This window comes from Bos mutus, chromosome 17 (assembly GCF_027580195.1).
Source record: "Bos mutus isolate GX-2022 chromosome 17, NWIPB_WYAK_1.1, whole genome shotgun sequence".
NCBI lineage: Eukaryota > Metazoa > Chordata > Mammalia > Artiodactyla > Bovidae > Bos > Bos mutus.
The window spans coordinates 8,297,180-8,320,969 of record NC_091633.1 but is presented as its reverse complement, the minus strand read 5'-3'; the positions used below and the strand labels follow the sequence as shown (position 1 = coordinate 8,320,969).

The 23,790-nt window shown below is 51.6% G+C and overlaps 1 protein-coding gene across 1 annotated transcript; it reads left to right on the top strand.

The window, feature by feature from the left end:
• Positions 1 to 1,169: 1,169 nt before the first annotated feature.
• On the top strand, positions 1,170 to 19,778 carry SELPLG (selectin P ligand). Its single transcript, XM_014482877.2, has 2 exons — positions 1,170 to 1,319; positions 15,482 to 19,778. The coding sequence occupies exon 2, from the start codon at positions 15,487 to 15,489 to the stop codon at positions 16,798 to 16,800; it is 1,314 nt and encodes a 437-aa protein (XP_014338363.2). The 5' UTR covers positions 1,170 to 1,319; positions 15,482 to 15,486; the 3' UTR covers positions 16,801 to 19,778.
• Positions 19,779 to 23,790: the final 4,012 nt, after the last annotated feature.

The window sequence follows — 23,790 nt, the reverse complement described above, 5'->3', positions numbered from 1 at the left end:
TGCCCGTGAGGGCTGGCTGTTCCCACACCTGCTGAGGAGGAGCAAGAATCTCTGAGTGTCTCCCTTCCTCTTTGGGGGCTTCAGGTTCCCTGCCTGTACAGACTGAGTGTTTGGGTCCCCTTCTGGCTGTAGCTTCCTCAAGTGATCAAGATTCTGTCATGTGAACACCCACTGGGGCTCTGATTTTCAGTTTAAGACAACAAGCCAGGATGTGGTGCTCTCTGTGCATGTATGCTGAGCCCCACCTTGTATTAATACAAAGGCGCTGGCCAGACCCTGGAAGGCAGCCCTCCCTGTTCTTTGCCTTCCTTGAGAGTCTGTGCATTCTCAGGCCTCCCAGCTTTGCACTCTCCTTGGGCTGTTGCCTTCTCCCTGGGCTACTTGTCATCTCAGTGGCCACTTCTCCTTGGAAGAGTCTCATGTCAACTCCCTCCCCTGCCCAGGGTAGGTTTGGGGCCCCTCCCTGGCTCATCCAGAAGTGACATGACCACACCACTCTGTCCTAATGATCTGTTTACTTGTTTACTTGCTGGCTTCCTCATCAGATGAACAGCCACAAGAAGGCCAGAGCCCAGAATTACTTGCCTTAGGGTCTCAGAGCAAAGATGGTGGGGTGTCAGAGTTGGCTAAAGAACCAAAACAGGAAAGAGCAATAAAACAGGCAGAACCTGCCCTCATGGATTTTGCAGTCTGTCTCCCCAGAGAGGTTCTTGATTGCAGCTAAAAGGAGCACTTGGGCACCTTCGAGAGATTCTTAGATCTCCAAAGAATGGTTACATTTGATTTGCAAAGCTCAGGAAGATCTGTGATTTGAATCTCCCCCACCCCCAATTCTTTTCTTGGCCAAGAATCGAGAACCATCCTCCTTTGCATCTGGTCAATCCCTCCCTTCCAGGGCGGGGTGCCTTCTCACCCCACCCTCCATCCCTGTGGTAATACTGTGGTGTGGCCTTTCTCAACTTGAGCCTCCTCCCAACTACTCCCCCACGAGTTCCCATGTGGTTCTAGGTGTTTTTCACGGTCAGGAACCTGAGAGTGACCTCAGGCCCTGCGGGGCCCTGTCTCTCACTCCCCACCAGGCTTGATTAACGTCCCCGAAGCTGTCACAAACAAGGGGCTGTGGGCTGTCACGTGGCCTTGAGTAACCACACTCTCGCTTCCTTCTTTTACACACGGCCGCTGGGGGTTGGTGCGATCCGAGACCACGGCAGGGGTGCCACAGCTGTGCTCGGCAGCACAGGCTGAGTCCTTGTCGCTAAAGCAGAGGAACCACTTCTCCTGGGCCCACGAGGTGGCTGTCCCATGGTCTGCTGAGCACGGTAAGTGCCAGCTTGCAAAACCACGGGGAGTGGCTGGGTGGTAGAGTCCCCAAGGGCCAGCAGGCCTGCCTGACAGACAAGGGCAGGCTGGCGGCCAGCCCCAGGCAGGACCTGAGGTGCAGCCCCTGGAACGAGCATCTCAACACTCTGGGCACTCGGGATTGAGGTGTGCCTGGAGTTCAGAGCTTTATTCTGCTGTCTCTTCTGGGTCCTAACCCCCTCAACTTTCATCTGTCCCTTCCCACGAGTTTTGCCAGCAGCTGCCGGCTTGGGGGTTACTGTGAATTCTTTTTTTTAATGGAGAAATCAGGAATGTTTCCCTAAAAATCATCCTACCCCTTCATGTGTGGGAAACCAAGGCCCAGAGAAGAGATTTGCTCAGGCTGTGGATCCATTTAAAATAGCATTTTTCAAACCTGTGTTCTTTACATTTTTATAGGACTGAGGAAGGGATGCGTGTGCACAGCAAATTATTAAAATATTAGAATTCAGAAACTACTGCCAGCAAAAGAGAAAGTCAGAATAATGATGAGAATATTCCTTTTTGTGTCCGGAGTGCTTTAGGGGCATATAAGGGCATGGTGGGGGGCTGGTGGCTCAAGCAGTGTCCCCCTATACACACACATACACAGAGACAAGGAAAGTATCAGGGCCGGTAGGCTCTGGTTGCCTGGAATTCTTTTTTTCTTGGAATGTGGCTCCCCTTGCCTCAGGCAGGCCACACCCTGCATGGTAGACGTCTTCCTCACCCGGCTTGGCTTGGCCCGCAGACCCGGCAGACTGAAACTGAACAGAATGGGCTGGGCTGCAGGGTGAGCACCACCTGGGAACCTCAGCCTTCAGAGGAGTCAGGGAGTCATCAGAGAACTCTGTGCCCCCTTTTAACAGATGAAGAAACCAAGGCTTAGAGGGGTGAAGCAGCTGCCCCCACGGCGGTACGGCTGGGAGGTGGGCAGGCTTGCATTTGTGGTGGCCCCATCTGGTCACCGGACCCTCATGGAGCCCACAGAGATCCCAGGTTTTGGTCTCCCGGTCTCCTTTTGCTGAGCCGGAGCAGGCAGAGGGTGGGGGTGGCCTGTGGCTAGAAGGAAATAGGATTGTTACTGGTTGTGCTGCTCACTGCAGGACAGGACATTGCATCGAGAGACAATGTGTTGGTATAAGGAAGAGCAACTTTATCCAGAAAGCCAGTTGACTGAGGAGATGGCCCACTAGGGTCCCAAAGAACCATCTTACTTGAGTTAGGATCCAGGCTTCTTTTATACTAAAAGGGAGGGGTGGGGTGGCTGGTTGCTGCAAACTTCTTGGAGTTGGAATCCTTTGTTCTTGCAGCTGTCCACAGTAGTTCTGGTCACGGTGTTCCTGTAAACCTCCACCAAGACAATTGTTATTTTTTGTTCGGCAACTTTTTAATCTCTATATGAATGGAAAACTGTTATACCTTTAAAGGTCAAGTCTGGGAGGCAGAGCCTTGAGAAACAAAACAGTATGTGTATTTCTGGCTATAGGTGACACTTTTTTTTTTTTTTTTTTTACAAAAGTGCAGAGCCAGAAGGCCTAACCAGAGGCAACAGAATACAAAGGTTAGAGCTAAAGGAATAGATCTAACGGGGAGCCAGGTCTGTTCTTCTCTGTTACGGCTCCCTACTGTCCGTGTCCATCCCACAATGTTGGCAGCGGTGGGGGTGGCGAGGGTGGGGTCAATGATCATCCTGGCTACTTCTTGCTGAACAAGGGCGAGGAAGGGGTGATGGGGGAATGGAATTTATCAACTTGAAACTGGCAGTATTCCCAAGTCCTAGGCTGAGCATAAGCCGTTTGCATTCTGAGGACACTGCCCCGCCTTTTTGCAGTTCTGTCACACTTAAGACAAGAAGACTTGCCAGGTGGCTCAGCCGGCCAATGCAGAACCTGAAGGAGACGTGGGTTTGATTTCTGGGTTGGGAAGATCCCTTGGAGGAGGAAATGGCAACCTACTCCAATTCTCTCACCTGGAGAATCCCATGGACAGAGGAACCTGGCAGGTTACAGTCCATAGGGCCACAAAGAGTTGGACACCACTGAGTGAGCACGTATGCACACTTAGACAAGCACTTGAACACACACACGTGTGTGTATATGTATATAATTCCACTTTACCTGTATATAAACTCTAGCACTTGAGGGCACTGAGGCTGCTCTGCCATGTGCTATCTTTGTATATTTCCCCTGTTAGCCCCACTTGGACAGAGCTTGATTAAAGCATTTCCTTTCCAGCAGGTACCAGTGAAATGAGAGAGTGAAGTCCTCATTACTTATATGGTAGGGGCTGACTTGAAACAGCAACTTAAGATCTAATGGATTGCAACACCGAGTCTGTCGACCTATTGGCTACAGGTTCTCTTGGTCAGGCGGACACCAGGAATCCAATATTTCAAAAGAGCTTAATTTAAGCTTGCTTCTGGGAACCACTCTAATCCTTTGCAGGGCAACTGGCAAGGCCTTATCCCCAGGTACATGAGTAGTTTCCAATCAATATGATACTTGGCTGATATTTGTAGATAAAAGCAAGCACGTTGTCACTGATGTTAGGCAATACAGATTGGGCGATAATTTGCCTTTCTTGGGATGCCATTGGCCCATACTTCTGGTCTTACCTTTCTGTAGACCTCAGGGAGATCATCTAAGTTTTGTCCATTTTTCTGAGTTTTCTAGGAGAGCCCTCTGTAGGTTTCAAAGCAGGTTTCGGTGGGACTCTGATATCTAGTGGTCCCATCGGAAAACGTCACTTGAGCATTTAGTTTACAGAGATGATCTTGGCCTAGGATGAGGATAGGGAATTCAGGCATGTACAGGAAACTATATTTTAATATCAGATTTCCTAGGTGGCATTCCAGTGGTTGTGAAAATGATCACCTCTGTACTTCCCCTGACAGCCCACTGACTGGCGTAGACTGGGAGGTTCTCTGTGCTAACTGAGGGTTTCAGTTCAGTTCAGTTGCTCAATCGTGTCCAACTCTCTGCGACCCCATGGACTGCAGCACGCCAGGCCTCCCTGTCCATCACCACCTCCCGGGTTTACTCAAACTCACATCCATTGAGTCGGTGATGCCATCCAACCATCTTACCCTCTGTCGTCCCCTTCTCCTCCCGCCTTCAGTCTTTCCCAGCATCGGGTCTTTTCAACGACTAAACTGAGGGTCTAGTATGGAGTTTGTTCCCTCGTGTCTACCAGAAAATCAACCAGTTTGCTACTCATTGTCAGTTTTACCCAGGGCTCCTGTGGGGATATTTGAATTGAGTGTCATACATCCAGAGGAACCCCAGGCCTCTTCATTCATCATCTGAACATTCTCCCCTCTCTACCGTCTGATAGGCCCCACTCCTGTCCTTTCCTATCCATTTCTAGCCCTCTTTTAGAAACTTTTTTTTATTGAAGTATAGTTGGTTTACAATGTTGCATTGTTTTCAAGTATATAATACAGTGATTCAGTTATACATATATTTGTCTATATCCTTTTTCAGATTCTTCTCCCGTTTAGGTGATTACAAAATACTCAGGGTAGCTCTCTGTACCATACGGTAGGTTCTTGTTGTTTATTTTATATATAGCAGTATATAAGAATGTTAATTGCATATTCTTATTCCTTCCCAACCCCCTTTCCCTTTAGTAACCATAGATTTGTTTTCTATTTCTGTAGGTCTATTTCTGTTTTATAAAAAGCTGATTTTGTATCTTTTTTTTGAGATTCCACAAATAAATGATATATTTTTCTTTCTCTATATAGCTTATTTCACTCGGTATGATAATCTCTAGCTTCATGCATATTGTTACAACTGGCATTATTTTGTTCTTTTTTAATGGCTGAGTAGTATCCCATTGTGTATGTGTGTATGTAATACACATGTACACACCATATCTTTTTTTTTAGTAATTTATTTTTTATTGAAGGATAATTGCTTTACAGAATTTTGCTGTTTTCTGTCAAACCTCAGCATGAGTCAGCCATAGGTATACATATATCCCCTCCCTTTTGAAACTCCCTCCCATCTCCCTCCCCGTCCCACCCTTCTAGGTTGATACAGAGCTCCTGTTTGAGTTTCCTGAGCCAGACAGCAAATTCCCGTTGGCTATTAATTTTACGTATGGTAATGAGAGTCCCTTGGACTGCAAGGAGGTCCAACCAGTCCCTTCTAAAGATCAGTCCTGAGTGTTCTTTGGAAGGACTGATGCTAAAGCTGAAACTCCAATACTTTGGCCACTTCATGCGAAGAGTTGACTCATTGGAAAAGACTCTGATGCTGGGAGGGATTGGGGGCAGGAGGAGAAGGGGACGACAGAGGATGAGATGGCTGGATGGCATCACTGACTCCACGCACATGAGTTTGGGTGAACTCCGGGTGTTGGTGACGGACAGGGAGGCCTGGCGTGCTGCAGTTCATGGGGTCGCAAAGAGTCGGACACGACCGAGCGACTGAACTGAACTGAACTGAACTGAATATAAGTTTCCATGTTACTCTTTCCATACATCTCACCCTCTCTTCCCCTCTCCCCATGTTCATAAGTCTATTCTCTATATCTCTCCACTGTTGCCCTGTAAATAAATTCTTCAGTACCATTTTTCTAGATTCCGTATATATGTGTTAAAATACGGTATTTATCTTTCTCTTTCAGACTCACCTCACTCTGTATAATAGGTTCTAGGTTCATCCACCTCATTAAAACTGACTCAAATGCATTCCTTTTTATGTGTGTATGTATATATACACATATACACACCACATCTTCTTTATCCATTCATTTGTCAGTGAACATTCAGCTTGCTTCCATGTCTTTAGCCCTCTTTTCCTTTAATTTCAGGCGCTCTCTTCTCCCCAGTGTCCTTTCTCTTTACAGTAAGTCCGCTGTTTCGTACGTAGCGCTAGCTTACCTTTCTTAGAGCCTCCTGTCTTCCAGGAATCCAACACAGCCGTTAGAAAAATAGCATTTCACCTTGGGCTTCTTTTGTCTGTGTCTGTTCTCTACTGTTGAATACCTCAAAAGCAATGTCTACCAACTGAGAAGGATTCATTCTAAAGGCACTGTCTAATTTTTACAACTTTCTCCTGATATCTGGGGCACTTTGCCCCATAAAGTTTGCATTTGCCTTTTTAGTGTTTTCAGGGCCCTCAGGATCTGCATCTTTATAGAGTCTGATAAATTCTTCCACCAAATTTAGAGAGGTCTTCACTTGATTTGTGCTGAATTTCTTGAACTTTTTCAAACTCTTGTTTTGGGACCCCTTTTTGAAGCCCTGCCAAGATGCACTTACAGTAGTGCTCTAATAAGGGCATTGGGAATTCCTGGGGGTTCAGTGGTTAGGACTCAGCATTTCACTTCTGTGGCTCCGGGTTTGATCTCTGGTTGGGGAACTAAGATCCGCATGCTGTGCGGCATGGCCAAAAACAAGCAAAAACAGACATGGCTCCCCCACAAAGGCTCCCAGTTTGGTTCAGCTGTGGGTGCTGCCAAGTGGGCTTTGGGTGTACCATTTGAGTCCATTAGGTGGAGCTGGTATGCTTCTTCCCTGGCCTGATCAGTGACCATTTCTCCTTTCATCTCCTATGAAGATCATATTGAGAAGACTGTGTATGTCTGTTCAGGTAGGGTGGTTAATGGGTAGCAAACAATTCTGTCCTTTGGAAAGAATCCTCCCTATAAGGAGGGTTGTCCAATTAAATAAATCCAAGGTTGAGAAGGGTCTGTGCATCCATAGGAACCCAGCCAGCTGGCCTTTTTCATTTATGCCCTCTATGGGGCAATTGCCCTGCTCTGGGAGTGGCTCCCGGTCCAAATTGGGTGCCATGTTGGGTCTTGGAGAGTGACACCAGACCAGGTTCCAGTGCCCAGGAAGGTAACTGATCCCTTTAAGGAGAGGGAACCAGTCCAACTACTTCCCGAGCCCCGGTGTTGGGACGTAGGGCTGGAGCAAGAAGAATGGGAGGCAGTGGGAGGAGTGGATATGTTGGCATAGTGGCTGGAGTGGCTGGGACAGCCAGCTCCGCCAGAGGAGCACTTCGGGTCTGGAGCAACATGGCTTCAATCTCCTTCCTTTCCTTTTCTTCCTGTGTGACAGGTTTTCCCTTGGGCTTCTTTTCAAGCCTTTGAAAAGCCTGTATAAAGCAACAACTGTAGGACTTTTCTCATCCTGATGTAATTGTTTGCACAGAGGGGATTTTATCATTCTTCCCCACTTCTTCAAAGAATGGCTCTAATTTCACAATTGTAATTTAGAGAGTCATTCAAAGGCCAAGGTTTCTCAGATCCTAATAGGTACAGTGGCCCCCACATCATTACAGTAAAATGTCCTCTTCCTCTTAGTCATGGGTTCATATCTGTAATCCAGAGAAGGCAATGGCACCCCACTCCAGTACTCTTGCCTGGAAAATCCCATGGACGGAGGAGCCTGAAATGCTGCAGTCCATGGGGTCGCTAAGAGTTGGACACGACTAAGTGACTTCACTTTCCCTTTTCACTTTCATGCATTGGAGAAGGAAATGGCAACCCACTCCAGTGTTCTTGCCTAGAGAATCCCAGGGATGGGGGAGCCTCATGGGCTGTCGTCTATGGGGTCGCACAGAGTCAGACACGACTGAAGCGACTTAACAGCAGCAGCAGCATAGCTGTAATCAGACCACTCACTTACCCAAAATGCACCCCCAGAAGACTATTTTTGGGGATATTTGAAACATCCCCCGTCTTTTAAAGGCAGACAGGATGGAGTCAGGCTTGTTCTTCTGTTACAGGATGGCTGGTGTGTGTGTGTGTCCGTGTGTCAGTCCGTCTGTCTACAGATAGCCTCTGAAAATTGTCAGTTCTTAAGCTAAAACCAAGTGTAGGTCTCAGTGAATTCATTTGTGGAAGGACCTCACCTCCTCTGTTACCAGACCAGCAAATTTGGGTACGACAGTTGAGACTTGAATTTTTTTTTTTTTCTTTTCCATTTTTTTTATCCACACTGGAGGGGCATATGGGATCTTAGTTCCCCAACCAAGATTGAACCCATGCTGCTTGCATTGGGTTGGAGTCTTCACCACTAAAACCACTGGGGAAGTTCCAAGAGTTGGGTTTTTTTGGACAATGAGAGGAAGGAAAAAAAAAAATCTTAGATGTCACTATGGTTTGTGTCTCTGTAAAGGTCCACATAACATTCACCAGGTATGAAAAAAAAATGAAAGTGTTAGTCGCTCAGTCGCTTCGGACTTTCTGTGACCCCATGGATTGTAGCCAGCCAAGCTCCTCTGTCCACGAAATTCTCCAGGGGATCTTCCTAACCCAGGGATCGAATCTGGGTCTCCTGCACTGCAGGCAGATTCTTTACTATCTGAGCCGCCAGGGAAACCCTGCTACCCACTCCAGTATTCTCACCTGGAGAATCCCATGGATGGAGGAGCCTGATGGGCTGCAGTCCACGGGGTTGCAGAGAGTCTTACACAGCTGAAGCAACTGAGCACACGTGCGTAATGTCTGGAAAGGCTCCTTGATGGCTCTGGGGTAATTGATAAGAAAAGGTTGGGAAGTACAGGATGACGCACGTGAGGCCGAAAGTCTGCAAATGGCACACTCTGGGCAGCTGAGAGCCTGTTGCCAGGTCCCAGTTTGGTGTCCACTCCTGAAACACGTCTTTAATGAGCCCCCAGGATGCCAGGCCCGTGGGGACTGGGCATCCACTGGAGACTTGAGATCTGAAGGAGGTGGCCGGCCACGCTGCCTGCACTCCAAGGGATCAATATCACAGCACCTACCCAGCACCTGTCTGTCTGCTAAGCCCGGGGCATGTAGCATGAGTCATAAGAGTTTCTGGTTCCTATTTAGCATTTATGGACTGATGGGAATGAATGTTTTGAAAGTAAACAAGCATTTTTTTAAAAACATTTAAATAACCTGACTAATCATGCCTGGGTGATCTGGGAGGGCTTCTTGGAGGAAGCATCATTTATTCTGGCTCCAGAGAATGTCCAGGCCTGGTTCACAGGTGGTACGGAGCTGTGCCTATGAGGTGGGCTCTGGAGCAAGACCACCCAGGTTCAAATTCCTGCTCCTTCTCTTACTGGCCATGTGGTTCTAAGCACCAAGTGAGCCTCAGTTTCCCCATATTTCACATGGGGTTAATATGAGGAGGTTGTGAGGACTGAGTGAGCTGATAATTCATGCATAGCTCTTAGAACAGTGCACAGGGCGTTGTCTATACTAAATACATGTGATTCACAAACCACAGGAGACTGAGGCTGTGTATGGTACCCAGGCTTCTGGGGCTTCTGGCCCTGGCTCTTTCTGACTAACAAGGTCAGAAGTGTGTCACAGCTATCCCAGGGTTGCAGATTTTTCAGGGATAGGACCTTCTGTACAGAACGACAATGACAGCAGCTTGCCTTTAGTGAGCGCCTGCTAAGTTGCTTCAGTCGTGTCCGACTCTGTGTGACCCCATAGACGGCAGCCCACCAGGCTCCCCCGTCCCTGGGATCCTCCAGGCAAGAACACTGGAGTGGGTTGCCATTTCCTTTTCCAATGCATGAAAGTGAAAAGTGAACATGAAGTCGCTCAGTCGTGTCCAACTCTTCGCAAACCCATGGACTGCAGCCTACCAGGCTCCTCCATTCATGGGATTTAGTGAGCGCCTACCAGGTACTAAATGTTCAACCTGGACCAGCTCACTTCAACCTGTAACAACCCCACAAAGCATACATAGGCGCTACTGGAATCTTGTATTCCAGATAAGGAACTCACGGCTCAGAGAGGTGGGTTCAGTTGCCCAAGGTCACACAGCTTGTATGTGACAGAGGTGGGACTGGATCTGGTTTGATACTGGATTTGATCCTGAGCGGGGCCAGGGCCTGTCTGTTACCAAAACTGGGGTCCGCTCTCTTGTGTGCAGTCAAGCCAATCTACTGACACCATGTTGTGGGGGAAGAAAAGGCAGTGTTTACTGCAGGGTAGCAGACAAGGGGTCTAGGACAGCTAGGGCTCAAAAAGCCGGAACTCCCCTATGAGCCTTTGCAAAGCACTTTTATTTTTTTAAAGACCTTTTTTGATGTGGACCATGTTTAAAGTCTTTATTGAATTTGTTACAGTGTATGCTTCTGTTTCTATTTTCTTTTTTTTTTTTGGCTGCAAGGCATATGGGATCTTAGCTCTCCAAGGATCTGAACCCACAGCCTCTGCTTTGAAAGGAAAAGTCTTAACCACTGGACCACACGGGAAGTCCTGCAAAGCATTTTTCAAGGCCAGATGAGGGAAGGAAGAGAGTTGCACAGTTCTGACTGGTTGATGGTTAGGTAACAGGGCAGCATCACAGAGGTTAACATCATCAAGCCTCGGGTGCCAGGTCTGGGGGCTACGTGTTCATCCACCTGGTGGGAGAAGGGCTATCTAGCATCTGTAAAACAACTCAGGAAATGTGCATCAGGTACTGTTATCTAGGTACTTCAGGGAAGAGCTAAAGCAGAGAATATGCGGGGAGAGGGGGTGCAGTGTCTGTCCTAAGAAGGCCCCACAGGGTCCTCCTTGGTCACACGTCCAGTCCAGCAGAACTCAGACCTGAGCTGGGATCTTGGGAGTGGGGGGACGCCTGGGCCTCCACTGGATCCCCTCTCTTGAGGCTGCTCAACCCACACCCTGAGATGCTCCATCCTTTGGATCCTCAGATTTCAAGCTTTTGAATGCTGGGATTCAGGATTCCAGCTGGGAGGTCCCAAATGTCTTGAGTCCCATGAGTGTCTTTCCTGAGTGGTCCAGGGCAGCCGTGCAGAGTTTGGGGCTCGGGTGGGTGTGGGGGTGGCCCCTGGCAGCTCTCTAGTCTACACTGCCTGAGAGCGGCTCAGGCAGAAGTACCCCAGTTCAGGGTGGAAGGAAACGGGCAGTGTCTGATCACCTCTGTCGGGCAAGCGATGAGATAAATAGGATGTGGCATCTCTCTGCCCCTCTCTGTGCCCCACCCACCCCTCTCCGGTGGTAAGTGACTATTTTCCTGCCATCAGAGGAGAGAAGAGGCAAAAGGTGGGGGCTGAAGGAAATGGCTTCACTACCCTCAGCCTCGCTTCCCTAATCTGTGTAACAGGAACCAGAGCGGCCCGCGCCGGGTGGGTAGGCGAACGGGTCCCCCACATGATGAGTTGGTGAAACGATCCATCCACAGTGGGGGTTTATGCCGTCTTGTTTCGTTAGGGTACACGTGTCCTAGCAAAGATGAAAGTCATTATCCTACCTGCCACAGATGCTGCTTGCACTCTGCTCCTCTCCTTGTTACCTGCAAGGCTCTTTGCAGCCACAGAGCCTCTGGGAACCGTGCGGGTTTCAGTCATATGGGTGAGGCCTGCCCAGCTGCAGCCTGGCTCCAGGGTGCTGTATCCCCGGTAACCTTCCTCTTGAAGCCCACAGTATGGCAGGTCCCAGGGTCCTGGTTGCCTGAGACTGATGGGGACGAGGGATGGTCAGTGCTAACACTGGGAACATTTGGGACGAGCTGGTCGGCTTAGGCCCAGGCAGGGAGATACTGGCTTTTCCCAGGGCTCCCTGTTGCATCCCGAACAGGCAGGGAAGTCTCTGCTCTCACATAGGTCTTTGCAGCTTCCCTAATGTAGAGAGGTAGGGAGGTCGCCACCTCCATACCCTCCTGGAGTCAAGAGGCCCGCCCCCCATCTCCTCTGTTCCTCTGTCCATAGCCCCCTGCTGGATGCCAGCATCAAGGGACCTCCCTGCAGCATCTCATTCTGTTCTCATCTTTGAGACAATACCACCCATCTTACAGATGAGGAAACCGAGGCTCAGACTTGGTAAAGCGATCTGCTCAGGTTATACAGCAGCTCAGTGGTCTCTCTTCCACCCCAGGCTGCCTCCGTGTGAAGGGATGGGTGCAGGGGGACAGCCCACCTTGGGGACCACAACCTGGCCCCTTCCACAGTACCCTCCCAATCTCCCTGACTCACCCAGGTACCTCCCTGACCCGGGAGCTGGTGGGTTGGGTCTTCTGTTTTGTTCTCCCTTTCCGCTTCCAGGAAGTGGCTAAGCGCTCTGCCTTCCAAGAACCGAGAACTGCCCAAGTGGGGGTAGTGGGGGTAGTGCCCAAGCTCATAGTTACGAAATATGTCCTAAACATGGCTTCTTCTTAAAGTCCCCTGCTGTCAGGAAAGTGGGGCCAAGATTAGGCCACATACTCTTTCCTGAGGTGCAAAGAATGTCTGCCTCCCAAAGGCAAATTCAGAGGCAAAGAATGTGTGTGTGCGCACACGTGTATGACACATTTATTAAGCACGAGCTGCAAGCTGGCACTTTTGAATTCATTATGTCATTGCATTCTCCCCAAAACCCTATGAGATGGGTGGCCTTTGTTGTTCCCATTTTACAGATGATGAAACTGAGGCTCAGAAAGGCAAAGATCTGAGTCAGGGTGATTTCACTTGTAAGGGACAGAGCTGAGACTTGACCATCCTTTTGTTGGACCTGAAAATCTGTGCTCTCAACCTTGTGCCCTGCATAGTACCCAGTACAGAGAGCACCAACCTTTCTGGGTGTTACAGCCTTCAAGGTCCTCCTGATTCCTTCTTTGCCCTCCCTCTCCTAACTGGGTTCCAAGGCTTTGCACCTTCTGCTCTCTCAGCTAGGTTAGGTCTCTCCACAAAGCCTTCCTGAGTTCTCGCTTGCTTTGAATCTGGTCTCCGTGACTTGGCAGCTGTGTGTCTTTGGGCAAGTCGCTCTACCTCTCTGAGCTTCACCCTCCTCAGTAAAATGAGGATATCTGTGAAAGCCAGATGTGTCTGGTGCAAATATCATTGTTTAGTTTAAGAAATTATTTTAAGGTAAGATCAGACTGGTATTTTAGAAACCATCATAATTTTAACTAACATGTGAGAGGTTGAATTGAGTCTAGAAGCAGAGGGTCTATGAGTGAGTTACAGATATTCAACAAATGATGAACAACTGTTCTCTGCTCTGAATTACGTGAAGTACAAGGAAAGGTATTGAATAAATGAGAAAATGCTTTGAAAAAGTAGATATATGTATCAACAAATGTATACTGGAATCACTTTGCCGTGCACCTGAAACTAACCCGACATTGTAAAATCAATTATACTCCAACTGAAAAAAAAACAAGGAAAAGTTTTGAAAATTATCCAGGCTCTGCTCCACTCTGGCATGAGCTGGTTGGCTTAGTCCCAGGAAGGGAGATATTGGCTTTTCCCAGTGCTCCCTGTTGCATCCCGAACAGGCAGGGAGGTCTCTGCTCTCACACAGGTCTTTGCAGCTTCCCTAACGTGGGGAGGTAGGGAGGTCGCCACTTCCATACCCTCCTGAGTCAGAGGCACCCCTCATCTCCTCTGCTCCTCTGTCCATAGCCCCCTGCTGGATGCCAGCATCAGGGTCCTTCCTGCAGCATTTCATTCCATTCTCATCTTTGAGACAATACTGCCCATCTTACAGATAAGGAAAGTGAGGCTCAGACTTGGTGAAGCAATCTGCTCAGTTTACACAGCAGCTCAGTGTTCCCTCCTTTGCCCTGGGCTGCCTCTGTGTGCTGGGGTGGGTTGGGGGGAAAGCCCACCTTGGGGACCACAACCTGGCCCCTTCCACAGTACCTTGGATTGCGTATTGTGGAAGGGTACTATGTCAGGGAATCGAGGAATCTCAGCCCAAAACACAGCTGTTGGTCACCACAGGATTCTCAGCTGCAAGATTTTGAATCCCACAAACACCAGCCACTGCCAGGGGGAGAATAAGGGGAGAGAGAGAAACCCAGGAGGCATGAGTGTTCACAAGGCCAAGAAGAAAGACCAATCAGATGGCCAAAGGGAGAGGCACTGCCCTTTCTGGCTCCCTGGTCGGGAGGCTGAGGGGTAATACAAAGACAGACAGTCACTTCTGCTACCCACAGGCAAACGAGACGACTGTCAGCTCCCTGAGGACAGGCTGTTCACAACAGATTTGAGTCGTTCTCCTGGCCCCAGATAGAGCAGTTGATGGCTCTGGGCCCTCGAGGACTTACAGGATAGATTTACTGAAAGAACCGAAGTAGCTGCTATTTGCAGGAGCTGGAGATAGGAGCAAAATGCTAAGGGCTTTGTAGGTATCACCTCATTTTATCCTCACAGTAGTCTACAGGTAGGTGCTATCATCCCCATCATATAAGCGAGGACCTAGTCAAAGGGAACTGGATCAAGCCAACACATGGAGAAAGGATGAGAAGACTGAGAATCTGAGGGACAGGCCAGGGTTGTGTGAGATGGGAGCCAAGATAAGGGAAACTGGAACAGAGGGATGCAGAGAGAGGAGTCAGCATCACACTCCAAGAGGCCTCAGAGGGCCAAACGAGCATCTTTATCCTGTAGTCCCGTGGTCACCAAACTCTTGCTCATGAACCCCATCGGTGGACAAGATAGGTACATTGATATATTTACAAATTGTGTACAGGTACCACTGTGCTCATGAGACATTGTAAATGTGTACACAAATAGAAGTTAAGTGACACAGAAGTTCATATAAGTAGAAGATCTAATGTAATCTTTCCACACCCCAGTAGACTGTCTTCCCACACTGCACTGGGTCTTCGCTGCTGCACATGGACTTTCTCTAGTTTTGATAAAACTAGTCTCTAGTTTGGACTTTCTCTAGTTTTTTGCGGGAGGGACTGCTCTCCAGGTGCGATGTGCAGGCTTCTCGTTGTGGCAGCTTCTTCTGTCGCATAGCACAGGCTCTACGGCACTCAGGCTTCTGCAGATGTGGAGTGTGGGCTCCGCAGCAGTTGCTCAGGGGCTCTGCAGCACAGCTTCAGTAGATGTGGTGCACGGGCTTAGCTGCCCAGTGGCACGTGGAATCTTCCCAGACCAGGGATTGAACCTGTGTCTCCTGCACTGGCAGGCGAATTCTTAACCACTGGACCACCAGGGAGGTCTGAGGCAAATATTAATACATTTCTGTGCACTGGGTCAAGGGAGTTGAGGAGTGCCCCCAGATGGATTCACTGATCCTGGTAAGTAGTAACAGCTGCTATTTGTGGAGGGGCTTCTGTGCACCAGGCATGTGAGGGGTGCTGAGGATGCTCCAGACCAGATGTGTTACCATGTGGATGTCCAGGGTCGCGGTCAAGGGTGCTTGGTGGGCCCAGGGGTGCAGCTATCCTGACGCCCTGTTGTCCATGTCCCCCCTCCAGGTGCCATGTTTCTGCAACTCCTGCTGCTTCTGGCCCTGCTGGGCCCTGGCAGCAGCCACCAGCTGGGGGAGACCAGCACGAATGAAACTGTGAAGGCTCCAGGCCCCCTATACCCAGGTGAGGAGAGAGACCCAGAAGACGATGAAGACTATGACTATATAGGACAAACGGACCCTCCAGAGATGCTTGACAGTAGCACTGAGGTCCCCAAGTTTCTGCCTATGGTGACAACGCTGGGGCAGAGAGAGTCTGCAGGGCCTATGATTCCTGAGTCATTCATTCTGGAGGTGTCCACAAGGGACTCTGCTGTCCTGAGTGCCACAGGGGCAACCACCGAAAAACTGAGTCCAAAACTGGTCACACCGGTCCCGCTGACCAGAGAACTGGTTACTGAAATCCCTCCCAAAGTGAAGGATCCATCCACAGAGCTGGCTGCAGCCACAGAGGCCCTGTCCACGGACCCCGTGACCACAGAGGCCCTGTCCACAGAACCCAGGCTTACAGAGGCTCTGTCCACAGAACCCAGGCTTACAGAAGCCCTGTCCACAGAACCCGTGGCCACAGAGGTCCTGTCCACGGAACCCAGGCTTACAGAAGCCCTGTCCACGGAACCCGCAGCCACAGAGGCCCTGTCCACGGAACCCAGGCTTACAGAGGCCCTGTCCACAGAACCCAGGCTTACAGAAGCCCTGTCCACAGAACCCGCAGCCACAGAGTCCCTGTCCACAGAACCCAAAATCACAGAGACTCTGCCCACGGAACCGGCCACCACAGAAGCCCCTTTCAGGGAGCCCACTACCATACCAGCCCTGCCCACAGATCCAACCACTGTGGAGGCCCTGCCCACGAGACCTGCTACCACAAGGGGCCTAACCACAGCCCTTCCTGTGGCCTCTGATACTCCCAAGGGCACCACTGTGGCAGCTGGCAACTTGTCTGATGACTTCACTGGGAACAAAGATCACAGCCTTTTTCCCTGGAGCTCTGTGGCCCCACTCCCCGCAGACGGCCTGCCAGACCCGGGCCCCGTGAAGCAGTGTTTGCTGGCCATCCTCATCCTGGCCCTGCTGGCCACCATCTTCCTCGTGTGCACCGTGGTGCTGGCCATCCGCCTCTCCCGCAAGAACCACCTGTACCCCGTGCGCGATTACTCCCCCAGCGAGATGGTCTGCATCTCATCTCTGCTGCCCGAGCGGGGCGAGGGGCCTGCGCCCGTGCCCAACGGGGACCTGCCCAAGGCCAGGGAACAGGGCCGGAAGGCGGGGCCGAGGGAGGGCCGTGAAGGGGATGACCTCACCCTGCACAGCTTCCTCCCTTAGCTCCCGAGCTGCTGAGCCAAGGCCCATGCCGAGGCTCTAAGCCCTGGGTCGGGCTGCCTTGGATCCCCCTGGAGACGGGAATCTGCAGGGCGGGGACCCGGGCTGCCACACACAAGACTGAGAGCAGCTAGGCTCCAGGCACTGAAGCAGGCCTGGCAAACAGAATCTCCGGTAGAGGCTGCAGACGACCCCCCCAGCTCCCTGCCCAGCCCCCGTGTGTCCTGGGCTCCCTCTAACGCCTCCGTTCCCTGGCCACTGGAGTCTCATTCTCACGCACCCAGGAGGACTCAGAGTTCGTCCCTGCTGCCATGCCCACTACCGTTTCCTTCTACGGTCACTGCACAGGAAGGGGGTACTCTGAACTGGATTCCTTAGTTCACTTTCTATCACCCCCGCTCCTCATTTGGGCTATCTCTCAGGGAACCCACGGTGAGTTGTGGGGGCTGGGTAGGTTCCTTAGGGGACTCTGTGGACCTACAAGCTATTGTCTAGTGCCAGCCTAACCCCATCCTGCCCTCCCTCGCCTCCCCCCCGCCGGGGCCTTGATTGAGGTGCTCGCAGAGGTCTCCCGGCGCCCAGCTCAGGGCCCAGGACGACACACACACACACACACACACACGTCGCTCAGTCATGTCCGACTCTCTGCAACCCCATGACGGTCAGTAAATGTTTGGTGGTGAACAAGTGATGGCTGAGTGAATGCTTCAGGCTGCTTCCTTCAGGTGGAGAGTGGGTCCTTTTGCTGTTCCCCCAGCCCCAGGGCCCTTAGGAAGCCCCCTGCACAGGCTATTAAGGTTACTTCAGGGGGCACCTTGGTGTATCCTTGGGCGCTGCGGGAGGGGTTCAGGCTGTCGAGGGGCAGAGAATGCTGGCCCCAGGAACCACTTTGTCCAGTGCCACCCATGACATAGTTCAAGCCTGCAGAATTTGGTCCCCCCGCACCCCAAATCTCTGCCAGATACCCCCTCTAAACATCAATGCCATGCACCCCAGAAGCCCACCCTGACCTCTCTCTTCTGCATGAGGCTCATCTCCCCTTAACACCCAGGGGCCCCCTCCTCACAGGGGGAGCCTGGCTACACCCCACAAGGCCTTCCTACAACTGACTGGTTGTCTTACAGAGTTTGAAGAAATGAAGTGAGTCACTTCAGTCATGTCCGACTCTTTGCGACCCCCTGGACTGTAGCCTGCCAGGCTCCTCTGTCCATGGGATTCTCCAGGCAAGGATACTGGAGTGGGCTGCCATTTCCTTCTCCAGCATAGAGAGTCTGGGGCCCAGTAAACTTTTTCTTAAAGGGCAAGATCATAAATATCTTAGGTTTGGCAGCTCACGTGGTCTCTGTCGCATCTTCTCAACTCTGGCATCCGGCATAAAGGCCGCGATTGACTCTGAGTCATGGATGAAGGGGTTTAGCTGAATTCTGTTGAAACTTTAAGGCAGCAGGCTGGGTCAGGCTCTGTAAGTTAGCTTGTCCCTGACTTCAGTGTAGGGTGACCAGATGTCCTGAGACTTTCCTGGTTTCAGCACTGAAAGTCCTATATCAGTGGGATATAAGGTTTCTGGCTCCAGCAGATTAGGACAGCAAGTGGCCTTGTTTAAGCACTGAAACCCACGTGGACCCCGAGGGTCAGATCAGGAAGACAAAGGCTTAGAGAGGAGAAGGGTGTGGTTTACTTCCTGACATGGCTGAGCCAGGGTTTCAGACTTTTGATCTTTGCTTCCTAATGCCTTTTAGTCCTTTCTGTACACGGGGAAGGAAACACACACACACACACACACACACACACACACACACACACTTCTACCTTCTAGAACATTCATCTCAGGGGACTTTTTCTCTTCTAGAAAAATGCCTCCAAGGGCCTCTTTGGGAATTCAGGACCCCCTCCACTCAGTGGCATAACCTGCAGAGAAAGAATTCAAAGAAAAGGTCTAATTGGGGCAGGGGAAGTGGGGGTTGTTGGCTGCAACTCAGAGAAAGGGATGGGGGGAAAGGGAGGAGGAACACGAAAAGCAACAGGGCCATAGGGGACAGAGTCAGGATAAGCGGAGAACTGCCTGGTTCTGTCCTCCCCTGCCCCCTTGCCCTTGAACCTCTACAACAGCTGTGATACACAGGAAGGTGTGTTCAAGGTGCTCTGGTGGGGGCGCTGGTGCAGCTGGGTATCCGCCATGGGCGGGGATAGCCAACCCTGGAGAAGGTGGGGTCCTAAGACAGCAACAGGATTTCACTTCCCCTTTATCAGGGATCAGAAAACTCAGCTGGTGGATTCCACATCACTGGGGTGGGGTCCCAGAGGCTGGAGGACTTGGGGGACATTTGAGCAGTTCCTCTGGGACTTCGCTACCTCGTCCGTCTGGGCAGAGAGCAGGTCTCCGGGCTCCCCTAAGGGCCCCGGGGAGCACCCCTGCTCCCGCACGTTTGTTTTCCGTCTCTACCGGAAGAAGAGCGTTTCTCGGCAGCCCTCCCTTCAAGGTGCAGGATTCGTCAGCAGCGGAGATGGCGAATGCTTGAAGATGCCACCAGGGGGCGCCCACCACCAGCTAGTGGAGCCAAGGGCAGCCTGGCGCTTCGCTTGGTCCAGTCTCGGAGGATGAAGGAAGGATGGAGCCAGATCAGAGCTCCAAACCCAGTGGGGTGCTGGTATATATTTATCAGCTGGCTTCGCAGGTGGATTGGTGCCCAAAGCACGATTTGCAGTGCTTGCCAATTTCTTTGCTGTAAATACTCCCATGGCTGATTTTGAGCCAGCCATTTATACAGTAGATCATACAAAAAATGTAAATAATGCCAATGGCATAGATGTAGGATGTAGTAAGATCATGCGGAAGCGATGAGTTTTAAGTATTGAAGACCTTGGTTTTTAACATAATGTAACTTAATTTTATGTAACAACTGGTTCAAATAATTCTGAAAATTTGACAACTGGATCTGAGCCTGATATAGGCTGGCTCCTGCATCCTAGTGTGCCCTTCCACTTGTCTGGACCTCCCTTGCCCTTGAACATCACCCCAGGAATTGCCCCATCCATCCACTGAACACGAATATCTGCTATGTCTCCATGGATCCCCTTATACAGCCTATGAAGGAACTAGGAGTCTCCCCATTTTACAGAAGAGGAAACTGAGGCTCAGAGAAGTGCAGTCACATGTCCCAGATCATACATAAGGATCTGAGATTGGAATCTAGGCTTGAATCAGAAAGACACATTCTTACCACTAAGTCATGAGGTCCTTGAGATCATAGCGGGGTTCTGGGGGAATCCCGTGCCCCAAACTCCCACTCCTGCTGACCTGTCCTGGCGTCTGGAAGTCCCCTCAGCCACCCTTTGTGGCTCCCAGTTGCTGAGAGAAGGCGCTGGGACTTGTTAGTTGCTCAGTCATGTCCAGTTCTTTGCAACCCCATGGACTGCAGCCTGCCAGGCTCTCCTCTGTCCCTGGGATTCTCCAGGCAAGAATACTGGAGTGGGTAGCCAATCCCTTCCCCAGGGCTCTTCCTGACCCAGGAATCGAACCTGGGTCTCCTTCATTCAGGCAGAGTCTTTACTGTCTGAGCCACTAGGGAAGCCCCGGGATGACGAAGTTGAATCCAGCTTGCAGAGAGCAGGCACAGAGCAGACCCGGGATTCAAGACTGAGAGAGGGGGCTGCACCAAGGCACGGGCATTTCCTGGGCACTCAGTCTATGCCCAGCCCCACGGCAAATGCTTTATCTGCCTGATCGCATTCAGGTCTCACAACAACCCGTGAGGTGAGGACAATTATTATCCCACTTCTCTGCTAGAGAAACTGAGGTTCAGAAAGCTGGGCCACTGACTTCAGCAAGTTGCACTGCTGAGAAACCAGACTCCGCTGACTTCAGCTCTGGCAGTAGGGAAGGAAGGAGGGTAGACAGGAAATGGGGGACAGGGGGTGGCATGCTGAATTTACTCTTGTCCCTTTGGAGGGGGGTTGCTGCCAGCCCTGCGGGTGCTTCATCTGGCTGTCAATCTGGACAAAGGCTCCCCAAACCTTCCTCCATACCCCACCCCTGCCTGCCACCCAACCAAGTCTTACCTGATGCCTAAGCACAAGATATGTCCTCCATAAACCATTTTCAGATACAGAAAAATGACTGGAAGTACACCAAATCGTTAAGAGAGATTAGCCACCAAGCGTGGGATTATAAGTGAATTTTATTTGGTTCTTTTGACTTTCCTGTGTTTTCCTAATATTTTTCAATGGGCAGAACAAAATCATAAGTGTTTAGGAAGTCTGGGGGTCCCAGGTCTCCCCAGCTAGTGAGTAAAACCATCCACTCTTTAGCTATGAATGCCCACACAGGAAGGCTCTGAGCTGGTGGTCCTGACCCGGGGGCAACTTTGCCCCCCTCAGGGGACATCTGGCAATGTCTGGAGATAAGCTGGTTGTCATGACTTGGGGGAGCATTGCTGGCATCTAGTAGGTGGTCAGGGACCCCGACAAACATCCCACAGTGCACAGGCCAGTCCCCCGAGGCAAAGAAGGGTCTGGTCCAAATGTCAGTGGTCCTGAGGTGGAGAAATTCTGCTCTCCCCACTTGGCAGTGAGGGCCCCTTGGAGTTCCCCTTCTCAAAAGTGTTTGGAAACCCGAACTGTGTGGCCATGAGCTTGATTGCTGTGTCTCCTCTTGGTGGCTGGAAGCCTGTAGCCATAATTGCTCAGGCTTTTGCCCCCTGGGGTCCCACGGGGCCAGTGCCCCATGCCCAAGCCTGGCACAGTAAGGATGCTGCTGCTGAACCTGGCAGGGCGGCAGCCTTGGAGCTGCTTTTCCGAGGAAAGGAGCCGAAAGGAACGGGCCCAGGGCAGGAGACAGGAGCACCAAAGGGGCGAAGATGCAGTCCCTTTCCCGGGCACGTGAACCCTGCCAGGGGCGAAGCACGGTCCCCTCCGGTCCCAGCACTGCTTCCGGGCTGCCCCTCCCTTGGGGCAGTCCTTCCGAGAGACGAATCGTTCTCCCTTGTGTCTGGCCTCTGGACCCCTCCGGCCTTCAGGGGATTTCCCCCAGAGCTTCAGTGGCCCCCTCAGCAAATCACTGGCTATAAATGAATCTGTAGGACGGTAGGGTGCCTTAATCCCGCCAGCAGCCGAAGCTTCTGGAAGCCAACCCCTGCCTGTTTGGACCCCCGTCTCACCCACTGGCAGACGTGTTGGCTGGATGAGGGCAGGAAAGCTGTCATCTCTCACTGTCACTTGGCTCAGGCCCCAAGAGCCTGCTGGTTCTTTCTTCCTCGCACTCTCCTGCCCCGGGTCCTTTGCACCTGCTGCCCCTCTGCCTAGTGCTCTCTGGCCAGAGGTCTGTGGGACCAGCATCTTCTCATCCTTTGTGTCTCAGCGTGAATGTCGCCTCTTCAGAGGGGCCTTCTCTGCGGCCCTGCCCCCACTTTTGTTTAGGACAACCCCCTGCTCCCCTTCAGGGTGGTGGTGGTGGAGCTCGTGCTGTCGTGTTCGACTCTTCGTGACCCCGTGGACTGCAGCCCACCAGGGTGCTCTGTCCATGGGATTCTTCAGGCAAGAATACTGGAGTGGGTAGCCATGCCCTTCTCCAGGGGATCTTCCTGACCCAGGGACTGAGTTGCATCTCTCACGTCTCTGGCACTGGTGGGCGGGGGTCTTAACCGTTAGTGCCACCTGGGAAGCCAGATGACCATGTGGATGTACGGATTTTTGCTGTGCAAGGGCGGGGCCTCTGTCCCTCACATTCACTCTCTCTATGACTGCACAGTGCCTGGCAGTCCGCAGGGGTTCAGAAGACATGGACCGCATTGACAAATGGGCAAGGGAGTTTGGCAAGGGGGTGAAGATGCAGAGACAGCTGTGGGACTGGCAAAAATCTAAGCACCAGAAGCAGAAATCAAAAGAGCCTTAGCTTTAAGGCTTAGGGTCAGGCCTGGGTTTCAATCCCTGCTCTGCTGCTTATTTCTGGATGTCGGGCAAGGCTAACCTCTGGGAGCCTCAGCTTCCATACCTGTGAAATGGGGAGAAAAGCCCTTGCTATTCATACAGCTGTGACATGGCTGGCACACTTCAGGTGACCAACTAGGGCCCACGTTAGAGAGGCAGTCCCTGGCTATGGGAGCAGGCGTAGACCCTCTGAGGGGCACCGTGGGGCCTCCACATCCCCCCATGCCTGGAAGTCCAGCCCCCCTGTGGTTTGGGGAGCAAGCCCCCGCCCTGCTAAGCACGCCGTCTTTTGGCCTAAAATTAGCTCACAAATTCCATGGCTGCCTGGTCGGTGCTTCCAACCGACAATTCAAACCAGATGTTTCCAGCTGTTGGGGCCCTTCCTCCCCTGGCCAGCGCCTGCATGTGCCCTGGGGAGGTCGGACTCTACCCGGGGGAGATGGATCGGAGCATGCACTCGGGGGCCCTGGCAGGATCAGGAGCCAGCCTGGGCCTGTGGGCTCACCCCTCTAAGGATGGGGGCCGCCTTGCCAGCTGACCTGCCAGCGAGTGGGGGCTGGGTGGGTGACCGCTCTGCCTTTTTCGGTTCAGGAGCCTTGTGGAGCGCCTGCTGTATGCCAAGCCTCTGTTCTCGCTGCTGTCCAGATGCTGTGAGAAGGAGTCTCAGTCCGAGGCACCACTTGCGTTGCTGTTGTTATTATTAGCATATGTATTTAGTGCCAGGTGGCGCTACTGGTAACCCTCCTGCCAGTGCAGGAAATTTGAGAGACGCAGGTTCGATCCCTGAGTTGGGAAGATCCCCTGGAGGAGGGTAGGGCAACCCATTCCAATATTCTTGCCCGGAGAATCCCACGGGCCGAGGAGCCTGGCGGGCTACAGTCCATAGGGTCGCACAGAGTTGGACACGACCGAAGTGACTTAGCACACACATACACACCAAGCCTGTAAGGGCTTCCCTGGTGGCTCAGTGGTAAAGAGTCCTTCCACCTGCCAAAGCAGGAGATCCAGGCTCGATCCTACAGTTGGGAAGACGTCCTGGAGGAGGAAATGGCAACCTGCTCCAGCATT

Coding starts and splice junctions, on each gene's coding strand:
- SELPLG (XM_014482877.2), top strand. CDS start 15,487: ATGTTTCTGCAACTCCTGCTGCTTCTGGCCCTGCTGGGCCCTGGCAGC.